General features: G+C 38.4%; 1 protein-coding gene across 1 annotated transcript; it reads right to left on the minus strand.

The window, feature by feature from the left end:
* Nucleotides 1–445: 445 nt before the first annotated feature.
* Nucleotides 446–13,842, minus strand: LOC310895639 (histamine H3 receptor-like). Its single transcript, XM_083827148.1, has 4 exons — nt 10,135–13,842; nt 9,349–9,677; nt 6,479–6,645; nt 446–3,927 (listed from the first exon to the last, which is right to left on the minus strand). Exons 2-4 carry the CDS (start codon nt 9,596–9,598, stop codon nt 3,145–3,147), a joined length of 1,200 nt encoding a protein of 399 aa, XP_083683274.1. The 5' UTR covers nt 9,599–9,677; nt 10,135–13,842; the 3' UTR covers nt 446–3,144.
* Between the last annotated feature and the right edge of the window lie 570 nt (nt 13,843–14,412).

The raw sequence follows: 14,412 nt of genomic DNA on the forward strand, positions 1-14,412 counted from the left end.
CCCACCTCTGTGTTCAGAGAGCAAACTCAAGGAAGGAATCTGCCTCACCTGCAGGTGAGGACTGAGTCAGGATTTACTTGGGAGCACTTGACCTGTAAGAGTCCATGGAACCCTATGGGCTGCACTCAACAGTGCTGAGAGAACCAGCATCCTTGAAAGTCTTTTATCTTTTTTGAAAAGTCATGGAGATGAAGGGAGGTTCCCAATCACTGAAAAAAAAGTCAAACGTTGCACCAATCTTCAAAAGATGCCACAAGATCCATAGGAAAATTATGGAAGTTTTATCATAGTCCTTCATGGGACTGAAGGAAAAATTTATGTGGTCTCTCCTTCCTTCTTCCCTGTGGAGGAAAACCATAACCTGACATAAAGGACAGAAATTCAGAGAATCATTAGGATTAAGGACTTGTCTAAGAAATAAACAAAGATAACACCATTTCTTCCAACATGCATGTTTTATTTTTTATTTATTTTATTTTTTTTTAAGACATGAGAGGGTAACTTTAGAAAAATGCTGTTGCAGTTTGAGTTGAACCTCACAGTCATAAGCCTATGATCACAGTGTATTTACAATAGCTATTGGACATCTGCAAAGACAGGAAAAAGTGCAAGGGCATGAAATGAGGAAATGGATGAGTGATGGATGGATAGGGAGATTTTGCTTAGAAAAACAAACTTGGCAAGGAAGGTACATTTGTGTCAGTGCACGAAAGGCATGCACAAGAAAAAATACTGAATAAGCATATTAGCAGAAGCCTGAAACAGGTCTACTAGAGAGGGGAAGACCTGGGATGCCATTTTGAGCCAGACATCTTTAATGTTGTGAGAACACCAGCTGAGCATTTGTGTTGACCTGGGAGCAGTAGAGCAATTACAAAAATAAAAAGAACTCTCCAAACAGAGGTGGTGTGACAAAATGGTTTGAACACTGTGGGTGTAATACAGAACATCAAAAACATTGACCACTAGTAACTTCAGTACTCTGAGGTTTCAAGTTTGCTGCACACTGTGCTCTCTCCCCGAAAAACTCTTCTTTTCCAGTACTACAGTGTAGATCCATTTTACCTAGTCAATAATTGTGTAAGGCTATTCTTTCAAAGTAATCAATACATTTAGTCATAAAATGCAAACCGTTTTCTTGCACAACATTCTTTTATACTGAAAGCATAAAGATACAAAAGCAGACAATTCAAGTCTTTCCCAGCTTGGGCCCGCCTACAGCTTCTCTGTTGAACAGATGTTTATTTAGTACACTAGCTGTTCTATAAATGTTTCAAATGTGTATGTGTGGGTGTTTTGTGATTGTTTTTTTTAAAGCCTTACAGAAAAAGCACATCCTACAGAAATCTATGCCAGCACCTTAGCTCATAACAGTGAAAACTGCTGTGCTGAATCAATGACCTCCTGAAGCTGTTTCTCTCTTTGCAATCAGGCTCACAATGCATACTACTACTTATGTAAGGGAAGGAAGCATAATAAGTTGTGAAATACAATCCTCTGCCAGCATGAAAACTGTCAAGAGAAGTCTTCAGCTCTAGATCTCTAAACAGAATATGATTTAACAATAAAAATAAAATTAGCTTCTGTGCTATGTTTGAGCTGTTTACATGCATTTGAATTGTGCTTACAAATGAGTCCTCTGGTTTTGCAACACCTCTACAGCCCATTTCAAATTAGATATTTATTTCAAAAGAAGACTACTTAAATCTTCATTATTCTGTGCATTCAATTCCTATTTCCTTAATTTATACATTTGTGTGTATACACACATGAAGAGAAAAAAATAACCAGTAACTCTCACTTACCTATCTGTGAAAGCCTTGTGCGACTTCCAACACCAAACATAAGGTAGCAAAATTTGGCATGTGGAATGGGTTACAGTCAAACTCCATTACCCTCCCCAACACATTACCTGCTCTTTCCAGCACCGCCTATTCACCCACAGTTTGTTAATAGCTGCTTAAGACACTTCTGTGTCAGCTTTCAGACAGATCTCTGTGAACCCTATTCTCAAGCAGTGAATATGGTGCTTGCTCAGCTATAGAGAAAATCCAGCTTGATGCTGGTTCAGTGGCAGAGAAAATCCACATATCATCACAGCAACATGGCACAAAAGAACTGATCTAGAATAAAAATCACTCTGTCAGTTCAAATTTGTCCCAGTCGTTTTGATGGAATATCTTTGTACTTGCAAACCTTTCCACCCGAGAGAGTATTGTCTGTTCTCATGCAGCCAGTCAAAATCACAAATCCAGCACAAGCTTTGTATTGCTTGCTCTGCTAATTCAACAGCAATGTGATCGGGTGCCCAGGAGTGGCCTATCTTTTAGGTAATCTAATAGTGCAGAAATCTGGCACTAAAGATCATTGAAGCATGACCAAAGAGGAAGCCACTATCAGGAGAAAAAAGCAACAACTGTTTATGTCTGTTACAATTTTGATAAACAATCTCAAAAAATCATTACCATGGAAACGTTCATTTTCTAAAAGATCCAGAGTTACTAACTTACATGTATGATGTCCTGCAACATCAAATATGGACAATATTATAATTAGAAAAGGACAGATATGCCAGATCAGGCAGTCTGTTCACTTGCATATTGCCCTGCCTGGTAAACATAATCACTACAGAGCACTATGTTGTCTTCATAACGCTTTTTTAAGGAAGTGATACTGCTCCTGTGAGGATTTTACATGACCTTTCAAAAATATAGCAGAAATGTTTTTTCACTGATAGCTTCAGATTCACAAATTGGATATAAAAGTTTTACTCAGCACATACAAAAAGAGGTATCTCCCTCCAGTGAACATCTGTGGAGATATCCATAGAAGAGTTTTTTCTTAATAGCACTTTAAAAAAGCAACGAAAAAAAAAAAAAGAGCACATCATACCCACAAACCAGGAAGAACATCCAGCAAAAACCAGGTAATTTGTTGCATTAGATGTTGTTTACCCTTGCATGAACCATATAAACAAACAAAAAAAATCTGAAAACTAGCAAATCAGAGCAAGTACATGCCTCTACTGCACTCAACCAATGCCCCTAGCCAACAAAATATTTTCTCTGTTTCTGTTGAAGATACCTATAAAAAAATCACTAAGTAAGAGACAAACCTTATTTGTAAATTATTTACTTCAACTCTCTAAATAGAAGGTGATCTCAACTTTGCAAACTTTTGGGGACATAATATTTTCATAAAGGCCATTCGAAACCTCATGTGACAGAGTGGGTAAAGAAATGGGTTCAGAGAGGAATTGAGCCACAAAAGCCAAAAGGTAATTTCATACAGGGTTCTAGGAATGCACCGTCCTTGGCAGGCCCCACGAATAATCATTAGTAAAGTATATGGTGCCCAGCAAATGGCAAAGACACAAACAATTATGGCAAGCGACTTTGCAATTTTTTTGTCTCTTTGCAGTTTTGACCCAGCATTTGTGCGGAAAGAAGCAGAGAAGTCCTTTCTGAGAGGCGTGGGACTCATTGGTGGTGGAGATGCGCAGGTAGAAACCAGTGATGGTCTCAACGACCTCGTTAATGATGAAACACTGTCCTCCACTTCCAACGAAGATGACACATCAGGCCTTGGCAAGAAGCAAGACCTCCAGGACGAGCTGCTGCTCCTTGGAGGCTCAGAGTCCTGAATGCTGCCGCGTCTCTGGCGCCTCTGGATGTTGTGGAAGATGTGCACGTTGAAGTAGGTGACTGAGAGCAGCGGCACAAAGAACTCCAGGGTGGATGCACAAAGGAGGAAGTACCAGTTGTCAAAGAACTCAGCGTGGCACTGCCCTTCCTTCACCGTGCTGTAGCCAGACACGTGTTCCCACAAGAAAATTGCTGGGCAGTAGAGGAGGAAGGCAAAGACCCAGATGGCCACCATCTTGACAACAGGGTTGGACATTATTCCCCGCTGGACTCTGTAAGATACCTGTGAGAAAAGGACCTGTCACTTACTCAGGTAACATTTTGGAACAACTATCTCAAAAAAATAAGCAATCAAATCAGATGTAACATTTGTTCTGCAGTTTCCCAGACACATAGAGCATCTTCACTTCTGTAAGGTCCTAAAAACACTACTAATCTTGCTCATCAAATACTGCAATTCTGTAATTAATTTTAATACTTAGGATTGGAAAGGACCAGAAATTACGATGGCTAAACTACCATTCTAGGGGTACAGAGACGTGGCTTGTTTTCATCACCACCACAGTCAGACAGTAATAAGGAATCAGTGAATCAGTTTATGATTCATGAAATGCATGCTCAGACTTCGAGGAGAGTCAAAGCAGCTGTTGGACTTCTTTCCTGCACAGGCAAAAGTAGAAGACTTCTGCATTAGACAGGATGCTATGAGAGACTGCAAACACTAGACAGTATATTTTTAAATATTATTTCCTCTTGCCATAATAGAACAATCTATCCCAGACATATGCTTTAACATCCCTTATTTTATTGAAACATTCTGTTTTAACACTCACTTTACCTCATAAACAGCTCGTTGTATTACTGCAAACGATGTTTTTATGTCTACCCAGACTGCACTAATTTATTTTACTCTCTAGCTGTAAAAATCTTTGAAAAGATATTAGGAGCTAAAGTCATATCATCCAAAGTTAGGAAATATGAGTTAAAACCACCATTTTAACAGCCTGGACAGTATGTAAAATACATAATTCTAGCTCTTGGACCCCCGCATCTTTCAACACTCAAGATGATCACTTAATGAGAAGTTGGTCGATTTTATTTATGCCATACTGTTCAACGTTTCTCATCCCAGACTTTACTGAGACCCAGAAGTACTATCTTCCTCACCAACTTCCTATGCTGTTTTTTGGTGTAGTAACTGCATGTTACACAATTATTAATAAATGGTATCTTCATTAATTTTCACATATGACCTGAGGGGCATTGTTGTTCCTATTTTATCATGAGTAACAGAGTAATGAACAGTTTTACAAGCATTATTTTAGAATCTCAAACATCTGGGCCTGATATTTCAGACTCCTTTACATCTTAAAACATCAGCTTAGGGTACCACTCCAGTTCCCTTCATCTGCAGTAATGAATTTGCAGCCTTCTGCAAGACCACAAGCATCTCAATTTAGTAGTCAGAAAACAGGAAGCTCAGTGCATCTTCACAAAAACTCAAGTCTGAAATGACTCGCATCTGACCACAAGCTAGTGCTGCAGCAGAGGTGGATCCCAAGTCTATGAGGACACATGATATTTTTAATTTTGGATAAAAAATTACACATTTCTGGACTTACTCCATTCTAATTATCTAGAGAGAAAAAAAAAAAACAGAAGGTGATCATGTAAGAACATGGGGCCCAGCTGGGTTGCAGAAGCCTTTTTAATTTACTTTTCTCACATCCTGAGCTCTACGACTTCATTAATATTTTTCAATACTGCAATTCCATAAATACAGGGTTTTTCATACTTTATTATTCAGCTTTAAAAAACAAACAACAAGAGAAACACAACAACAACCAGCCCTAAAACCACAACACCAAGGAAGAAGAGAAAGAGATAAGGCATTGTATCAGCACGTCCCAAACAAGAACCTCCCAATCTAACACACAGCTCACATCCCTCGAGCTAGTAGGCTCATCAAAAGCAAAGGATATTGATTGTCTTCCATGTGGACCAACCACCAGGTAAAGCTTAGAAATTGTGGGTATTAATATTTAGTAGATATCTTTAGAAGCAGAAGAATGATAACACTCATGAAACACCTCTCCCCTCTCTGCACGTTTTGATCCCTTCTTTTTACTTCAAGCGACGTCTCCATTCAGCTGCCTGTTGGCAGCACGTGTCAGTCACCCCCCTGGGGAAACAAATCCTCACCTATTCTGCAGTCAATCCCATGTCTCTCTCCATACCCTCTTCTCCTTTTAAAAATTTGTCACAACCCTAAGTGCCTCCTTGACTCAACCTAGTTCTCATTACCACTCTTTTAATGACCAAAGACCAGGTCACCCATACTCCCACTGCCTCTTTCCCACCTTGACCTCCCCACCTCCCTTTGTAGTGCAATTAGATAGTTTCTAATCCAGGCAAAAGGAGGGAAACACTGAAATTGTGAGCAAGGAAATCCCCTGTCTCTAAATCCCAAGGCCACAGCACATACAGCTAGGAAAATGGAAGGAAACATCTTACTTCCAGTATACTTTCTTGAGAAATACCTTGCACAGAAAAAATCTCCAAAGAACTTAGCTGCCCACATCTGCCAAATCTCTATGAAATCTTTGCAAACTTTGCGTACTTAGGTAAATTCTCAGAGGCTAAGAAAAAGCATATCTAAGCAACCTTTCTGCCAGAGTTTAAGTATCTATTACAACGTACTCAAGCATCAGAGTTTCTCCAGAATGAAATGGTAGGAAAATGAAGGACTACTTAACTTCTAGTGTTTTTTGTGAGTACTCTGAGTTTTATAGAAAACTCAAAATATATAAAGAAGGAATTAGAAATGTTCTTACAGCCTTTGTAACTGACAGGAAACGGTCGTAGCTGATAAGGACAATGTTAAACACTGAAGCTGTGCACATGAGATAGTCCATAGCTAGCCAGAGCTTGCAAAGGCCTCTTCCAAAGTACCAGGTCCCTGTCAGGGCATAAGGGATGTACAGTGGTATGCAGAACGCACCTGTAGAAATAAAGGAAACACATGCATCAGTCAGCACTATGCAAACATAGAAACATTCCTGTGGTATCTAACAAAAAAGTCATGCTGACTGGAACTGCTAGGTGGAAGGCTTCGTACTCTCATGCAATCAATGAACATTCTATATTAAGCTACTGACATTAAAATAAAGACAAAAGAAACCTTTTCCCCCCTACTATAATTCACTTTTTTCCAAAAATATGGTCTAACTGCCATGCTTCTATCCTCCTAGAAGCACTATATGATATCCAAAAATGCTCCAGAAGTAAGTTTTATAGAAACACAATATGAATTTCAAAATCTTTCAAAACGTATAACCAGAAGGTTAACAAAACTGCAAGGTTTTATTATGTACATCCTGTTTAACATTTCCTTTTGTCATAATATCATCATAACCACTTTTCAGTGGTGAACTGACAGGGTATTATCTGTGGGAACACATCAAGCAGTGGGAACATACATAAGTGACCATGATTACCCAAAATCGGGCTGTTAAATCCAAATGTCATGAAACTGCCAGTATAATTTCATTGTAACAATATTCTAGGTGATTTTACTACACACAGAGTCACAAGGCACACTTGCAAGGCTGAAGAGCTAACAGCGTACTTTGCTATGTCAGATAAATGCAGCAAACCATAAGAATGAACAGCATCAAGGCTGCAATTAAATGCCTCTACAGAGCAACTAATACCTGCTCCTTGGAACAAAAGGTTACATCATGTACTTTAACATTCACAGGAAAAAAAAAATAAATCAATTTTAGAATTACTTTATAATAGTCTATGATGCTGTAACTGGTACTGAAGAGTATCTTGAGAGTTTTCATTTCCCTAAAAATCTTGAGAAGAATACCTGTTGCTCTCCCTCTCTACCATGATTCAAGAGACCTCTGTATGCTATAGATCCAGAAGTATAGAGATGAAGCAGAAATTGTCGAAGGTCAAAAATCAGAATGCATATATTAGAAGTAAAAAGCAAAGGACTCTGCAAGCTTAAAAACACGCTTTTAGTAGTTAGGATCCAGTAGAAACTAAAGATAATCTATGCACATCCTGACTCTAAATTGTGTAGCTACAGAACTACAAGTCAGTGTGATGCTAAAGTATGCAAAACTTTTAACCAAGTTTTGAATGAAAAACTCGACAAATGTCATCAAACACGAAATTATGGAAGTTAGGCAATGCCAAATAAGCTGTACTTTTTTCCTACTTCAAACTTCTCAACTAGAAGACAGTACTTGTTTAACATGGTGCTAGACTATGAGCAGGATGACAGTATGCCATCAATTGTTTTTTTTTTTTTTTCTTTTTTTTTCCACTGCTGGGGTTTTTCGTTTGTTTGTTTTGTTTTCTTGTTTGTTTTTCTTCTCCTGTGTACCATAAGGCACCCTGTACTGTAGGGAGGGAACTGTTGTCATTGACAAAGGTCCAGGTTGCAGGGCACTGGCTGGCAGAATAGGGTTCGAGAGCTACAGGCAAGAATCAAAAATCCCAGACTGGGGGACACAATGGGCTCAAGGTGACATCTGCAGGACTCTTAGCCCTGGGGATGATCTGAATTTTGGTACAGCTGCAACGAGGTGTTTTCTCTCAGAAGCACCTATCTGGGTGTTCAGACTGCTGCAGCTTCTGTGCAGAGGCTCATGCTATTTGAGTGAGACCAGTGGGTAACCAGAGGGGTGCCTCAAAAAGATTAGGCATGCATCCAGACCGCAGGCAGCAAAAGCTCTGCAGCACAACAAGGCAGTTACAAACTGGAAGAAGTCATCATCCTTATGGGGGAAGGGATCAGAACATCATACAGAATAAAAACAGTTTCAGAAGTTGTTGTTGTTGTTGTGATGTGGCAATTCAGAATATGGACTTCAGGAAAGAGCCACCCTTCTTCATAAGCATTCATCTGCATACACAGTAATTTAAGCAAGATTTTTGCCAGAGCCATTCAACTGTTCAGAGCATTTCAATACATCAATCTCCAATTGCACATCACACTGTTTTAATTGCGTTTTTTCTCCAAACAAGTTTCAGACTTGTATTCCTATGTATAAATGGACATGTATATTATTAAACTTCTTAGAAATTGTTTGATTTGCTATTTTTATTTACCTGACACATATTCCTAAGGTAAGACTGTAGATAGCACAATGTTCTACAAAATGTAGAAAAACATTATGTATCACTGTTTAGTTGCAAACCTGAGGTTATTATCTGTATTGTGCTACAGTAGATTGAAATGGAAGATATCAACAACATAAGCAAGATGCACCAGATATTGTAAACTGTATGTAATTTGGCTTTCTAGACTTCAGTCAACTTACTACAAAAAAACTCCCACTCTTTCTTAGTGAATGTTGATTCACACACAGAAGTATTTTTTTCTTGAAGCAAAAACATTAAACATCTACTTGCATGACAAAGGACCTATTTCCTATGATAATGTGTTTCTGAAAGATAAGCGACATTACAAGTATTTATATGAGAAATGATGCATTATGTATCTCATATTTTGAGACATAATAGGCTGCTAAAACACTTAATACAGTTTCCAACATTCCTTACCCTTCCCCATGGCACATGATTGGGAAATATTTCTTCAAGAAACTGCCCACCAAAATAAGGCCCCCTTGCACCTCTTAACATTACTAGAAAGTAAATACTACAGGTCTCTAGCATTGCAACTTACCCACTGCAAAGTCAGAAATAGCAAGATTGAGAAAGAAATAGTTGCTCCGATGCCTAAGATTTCTGTCCATGATGAAAGCAAGGATTACCAGGACGTTTCCAAGGACTGTGACCAGAGCTAGCAGCACCATAAGCAGAGCCAGGAGCACCAAGACACCCATGGAAAACTCTGAGGTCTCCGGCTGTGGGGATGAAGTCCCGTTACATGGTCCCGTTATGTTCCCATCAGCTTCAGCAGTGCTGTTGTGCATGTTGTATATCCAGGTCAGTTCAGTCCAGAAAAAAACTTTTGTAATCCAAAAAGCTGAGATTCATAAGGAGTATTAACAGCTGAGACCAAAAAGACAAACATCCAAACAAACAACAAAAAAAAGAGTCAAAAGGAAAAAATTAAAAGGTTCTGATACCAGATAAATCTATTTTTGTAAGATATTTAAATTTTAATAAATACCAACACATCTGCAACCACGTGTATCTGTAGAAGAGTTACCAGGAAAAAACATGCAGTATTTTCAAGCTCGTATTTTAAAATGTAAGTTCTTCTTTATGCAACCTGATAATTATCTGGGGTGGTCATGAGGGCTGATTCACGATTTTCTCTCTTTCCTCTCCCTCTTCCTCCCACCCTTCTTCTCAGAAATGTTTTGCTTGTTAGGATTATGGATCTCAACTTTTTCTGGAAAATGTTTCTTGGTTTTGGTTACATATCTTCATGGGAATTTAATCTATGTTACACTACCAATTTCATACTTGCTTATCTCTTGTAATCATATTTCGGTAAGCTTACAGTCCTTCTGCACTGCGTTGTATGTTTTTGCTGACCAAAGGCGTAGAGGACTTTGTTGCTGTTGCTGTTACTCTTTCTGTGGAGCATACGGCTAAAAATTGGTACTCTGAGTAAGCATATGCCTACTTGCTTAGCAGAGCAATCAACCAGTAATGGCCTAATCCTCAGAAATCAGGTTTTTAAAACTCATAGCAGCCTGAGTGACACAGGCTGCTACCATCCCAGAACCAAGGAATGAAATACTGACTCCCTGAGTGTGAATGAGAGCTTTGCAATTAACTTTAATAGGACTAGGCTTTTCTTTCCACGCTGGTGGGAGGAATTGTGAGTCTTCCACAAGTGTATGTATTTTTTGTATGAGTAATGAAGCCACTTGCTTCATTCTTTCATTCATTCACATGCTTCAAGCTGAGTATTCCACCGTTGTAAAAATTCAATCATTTTTATTATAGGTTCTAAAAACACTTTGGTGTCTAATTTTAGACACTTAAATTTGAAAAATGTTGGCCGTCATGTCTGTGCTTCCGTTGTGGGAACAAATTCATTAGCATTCTCAAAGTGTTTTTACTGAATGTTTAAATGGCAGCAGTACAAAAGCACAAAAGTTTATTATCCATACAAATAACTGCACAGCATGCATGTCCATTTCTGCTTTAAGTTATATTTCCTTTCCAGGTAAGGCTGGAAACATAGAAAACACAGATTGGCAACAACTACTAAGTAATGCCACTAGCCTTTCTTCTGCTAGCAATATGGAGGCTGATCTATGTGAAGTTTTAGAGGTCTCAGATATTACATGGTTGAGAAGAAAATAAAGTGGTGAATAAAACTAAGGGCAGATTAAGGGTTCAGCTAAGTCTATATCCTGTCTGTCTCAGCAGCCTGTAGCCTAATGAAGAGTGTAAGAAAATAGAAAATATACCACTGGTGTGCTCCCCTTTCCTCCAATGGTTTGTGGCTCAAGATACTGATATGGTAACCAGAAGTGACATTTGACTATTTTATGTTCACTTTTTCTGATAAACAGTCAATTTCTTACTCCAGAAGTTTTTGCTTCTGCATGTTATTGACGATAAATAATATCACAGGGCTTCTACGAGCCTCTAAGGAGGGCAACAGTCCTTCTGTACATTCAAAGCCAGAGAACAGCAGGAAAATTGCCATGGTTGCTGCCAAATCACTGATTCTTTATAAAAAGTTACCGTGTCCTAATTATACTTAGTGTCTCCTTCCTCATACCTTAGGCAGCCAGTTCTTTTTTGAGCCAGTTCTTTTTCACTACCTTTTTATCACAGGAGAAACAGCTCGCCCCTGTGCATTCAAAGTGGTAGTCCTGTGGAAAGAAGCACCGAACCTAGAGCAGCAATCCACTTGCATGCAATACACCTGCTTCAAACCTTCACAACTGGCTGCACAGAAACTGCACAGCCTAGAGGATCCACATCTAAAGGAAAATACATGAAAGTTTTCTTTTATTAGAGACCTATTAGCATTAGTTACAATTTCTCCAAAGCCCCACGATCAAAATACTCCAAAAATCTTACAAAAGCAGAAAAAAAATCATAGATCTAAACTGTGTTCCAAAAGTATACTGTCATGCAAAAAACATACAAATAGGCAAGCCATAAAGCAGAAAATTACTGTAACAAATACAGCTAAAATTGGATTCTCCTATTAGCAAACCCCATACAAGTTTATGCATTTTTGATTCAGAGAGAATCTTTGATAAAATAATTAAAGCTACATTGACAGTTATGTTATTGATACTATTTGCAACTACTCAGCCTCAGAGCTGGGAAGCTGCAATTACAGCTCTTTGCAAAAAATTAATGTAACGTTTTGGACTCTTTTTTTCTCTCTCAAGCTGCTTTACATATAAACAGTATAAACAGAGAAGTTGTCACTGTATCTTAACCCAAAATTGTCAGTGCTGAGTGAACTGAATTGGGAGAGTATTATAAGCATTTAATGAGGTTACTCATATAATTGCTTCCAATGTATAATGACCACATCCTCAATTTTGTAGCATGCAACAGATTGCCATAGTTTTAGTGCACATGTATCTAACAGCTGTGCTAGACATTGTTAAAGGTAAGATGTAGAGGAAAAAGCTAAACAATCAAGCTAATAAATACGGCATCGCTTTGAATTCCTTGATTTCCTTTGATGTTTGTATTCCCTAGTCTTGCTGCAAGAATTAGAACATCAGCTCCAGCACAATAACATTTGGCAGTCCCTAAAGCCCCCCTGTGAACCTGGAAATTCTGGGCTCCGCTTCTGGTCCAAGCAGACTCCCCTCATAACTTTTCAGTGTGTTACGTGGTTTCTTTGATTCACTTTCCTCAACCCTAAGACAAAAGCAATGCTTACTGAGCTTCTCAAAATCTGAGTGGAATTGTGCATTTATTAATAAAGTATGTCAGTGGAAGAGAATGAAAAGTATGGTACACTCTCCAAAATCCCTTTAGTCTATTAGTTAACTCATTTGGGAAGCAAGAAAGTCAGATTTCACAGCCTCCCAAATGAAGTTGAAGATGAGACTCACCCTAGCTGAGCACTTTACCCATAGACTATTCAATAGCAAAGGAGAATCAGCAGCCTCACTGTCTTTCATGAGAAAGAACTGAGCTAACAAATGGCTAAATGGCTTAAATCTGAATGTGCTTTGTGGGAACATATGGCTACATAATTCCTTTCCATTCCTCTCCCTCAGCATTTCTCCTTGGAGCTAACTTAGATCTAAATTGGTTTCCCACAGTCTTGGGCACCCAACTCTTTCACACCATGCTTGGAAAGTCTGTGTGGAAAGGGCTGCTGTGACCATGGATGCTGTTTTCACGTGCTTTGGGGATGCGCCCAAGATCACAAACCCATTCTGCACAAGTCACAATGACAGGTAACTAACCTGTTCGCATCCAAAGGATAATCTACATCAGTCAGCAAGGTTGTGTGTGTTTGTTTTTAAAAATATCAGCAGCATAAGTAAAGTTTAATAGAAGACCCGCTACTAAAATCTGCTTTTAGCAGATCTGTGTGCGTGGCTGTAACCATGATTAAACCAGTCTGGAAAACTTGTCTAATAGGTACTGAATAAACTTCTGTTTTTCTACTGGGGTCAGGGATGATATGAACTATTTGGTGATAATCCTATAAAGAGATACAGAATTTTAATTGAAATAGGCGTGTTAGACAATAAACGCATAAGCACAGACTAATCCACAAGCAAATGTTATGCCTTCTGCTTCCCCAGGCATTTAACGAAAACACACAGTAAACAGTAAAAGAATCACCCTGAATTACCCATTTACTGAAGTGTTCTGAAGACAAAGAAATTATGAACAGTTCAAAATCGCTATGCTGCAGTTAGAGAAATTTGTCTCCATTTAAAAATGTTACAGGTGGTAGGTTTTGAAAACAAGTGACATTTCTATACTTCGGCGTGGAATAAATCTAGATACGTGGTGAGAAATTTGGATGAAATATTCTGTCATCACAACTTCCAGCAAGGATGACAGTTCATTTCTAAAATGGCTGGAATTTACTAATGCTTTTCTATTCGAAGTCTCTGTTTTACAGAGAAATCACCTGGCATTTCTTTAAAAGGTACATTGCTAACCAACTAACCTGATCAGAGAAACCACATATGAACTCCAGCTCTTGGTCCCGTCACTCACATTTGAGCAAGAAAGAAACAAATCATTCTGATACTACCTCGTAGGAGACTGGGATCCTGTAATGGTTTTTTAGGTTTCAGCTGTAGTCCTGATTAATTTCCAGTGAAGTGAAAACAGTTCACTATAATACTTTTCTTTTTTTCTAATGAAATTTATAACCATTCCACAAGTAGGGGATATATATAAAGCCTATATTTTTCTCAACAAATTTACAATATTTGACAACAAAAACTCACTGCTAAAACTGCTGTTTCAGTTTAACATCATATATTTTACTAGGAAATAATTGGAAATATCTTTCCCTTGCTGGATCTCACTTGCTAGTTCAAACACACAGAATTTATTCAACAGAACCTGACTTCTCATCAGGTCACACCATCAAGTTCTGGAATGAACATTGTGCCGCATTCTGATTTACCTAATTTTTCAAAACTTTCCTCTAGATCCTTATTTAAAACCTTTAACTAGCAGGAAAGTATTAAATCATCATAGCTTACATTGATAAATAAGACTATCACATTGTGTGGAAGAAAGAGTTTACAGTGCCAGAATTTATGGTAAAGCGCTTAACAGGAACATGGAGATTGTGCCCCTATAAAACTCT

This window comes from Anser anser (genome assembly GCF_964211835.1).
Source record: "Anser anser genome assembly, chromosome: 2".
Lineage (NCBI taxonomy): Eukaryota > Metazoa > Chordata > Aves > Anseriformes > Anatidae > Anser > Anser anser.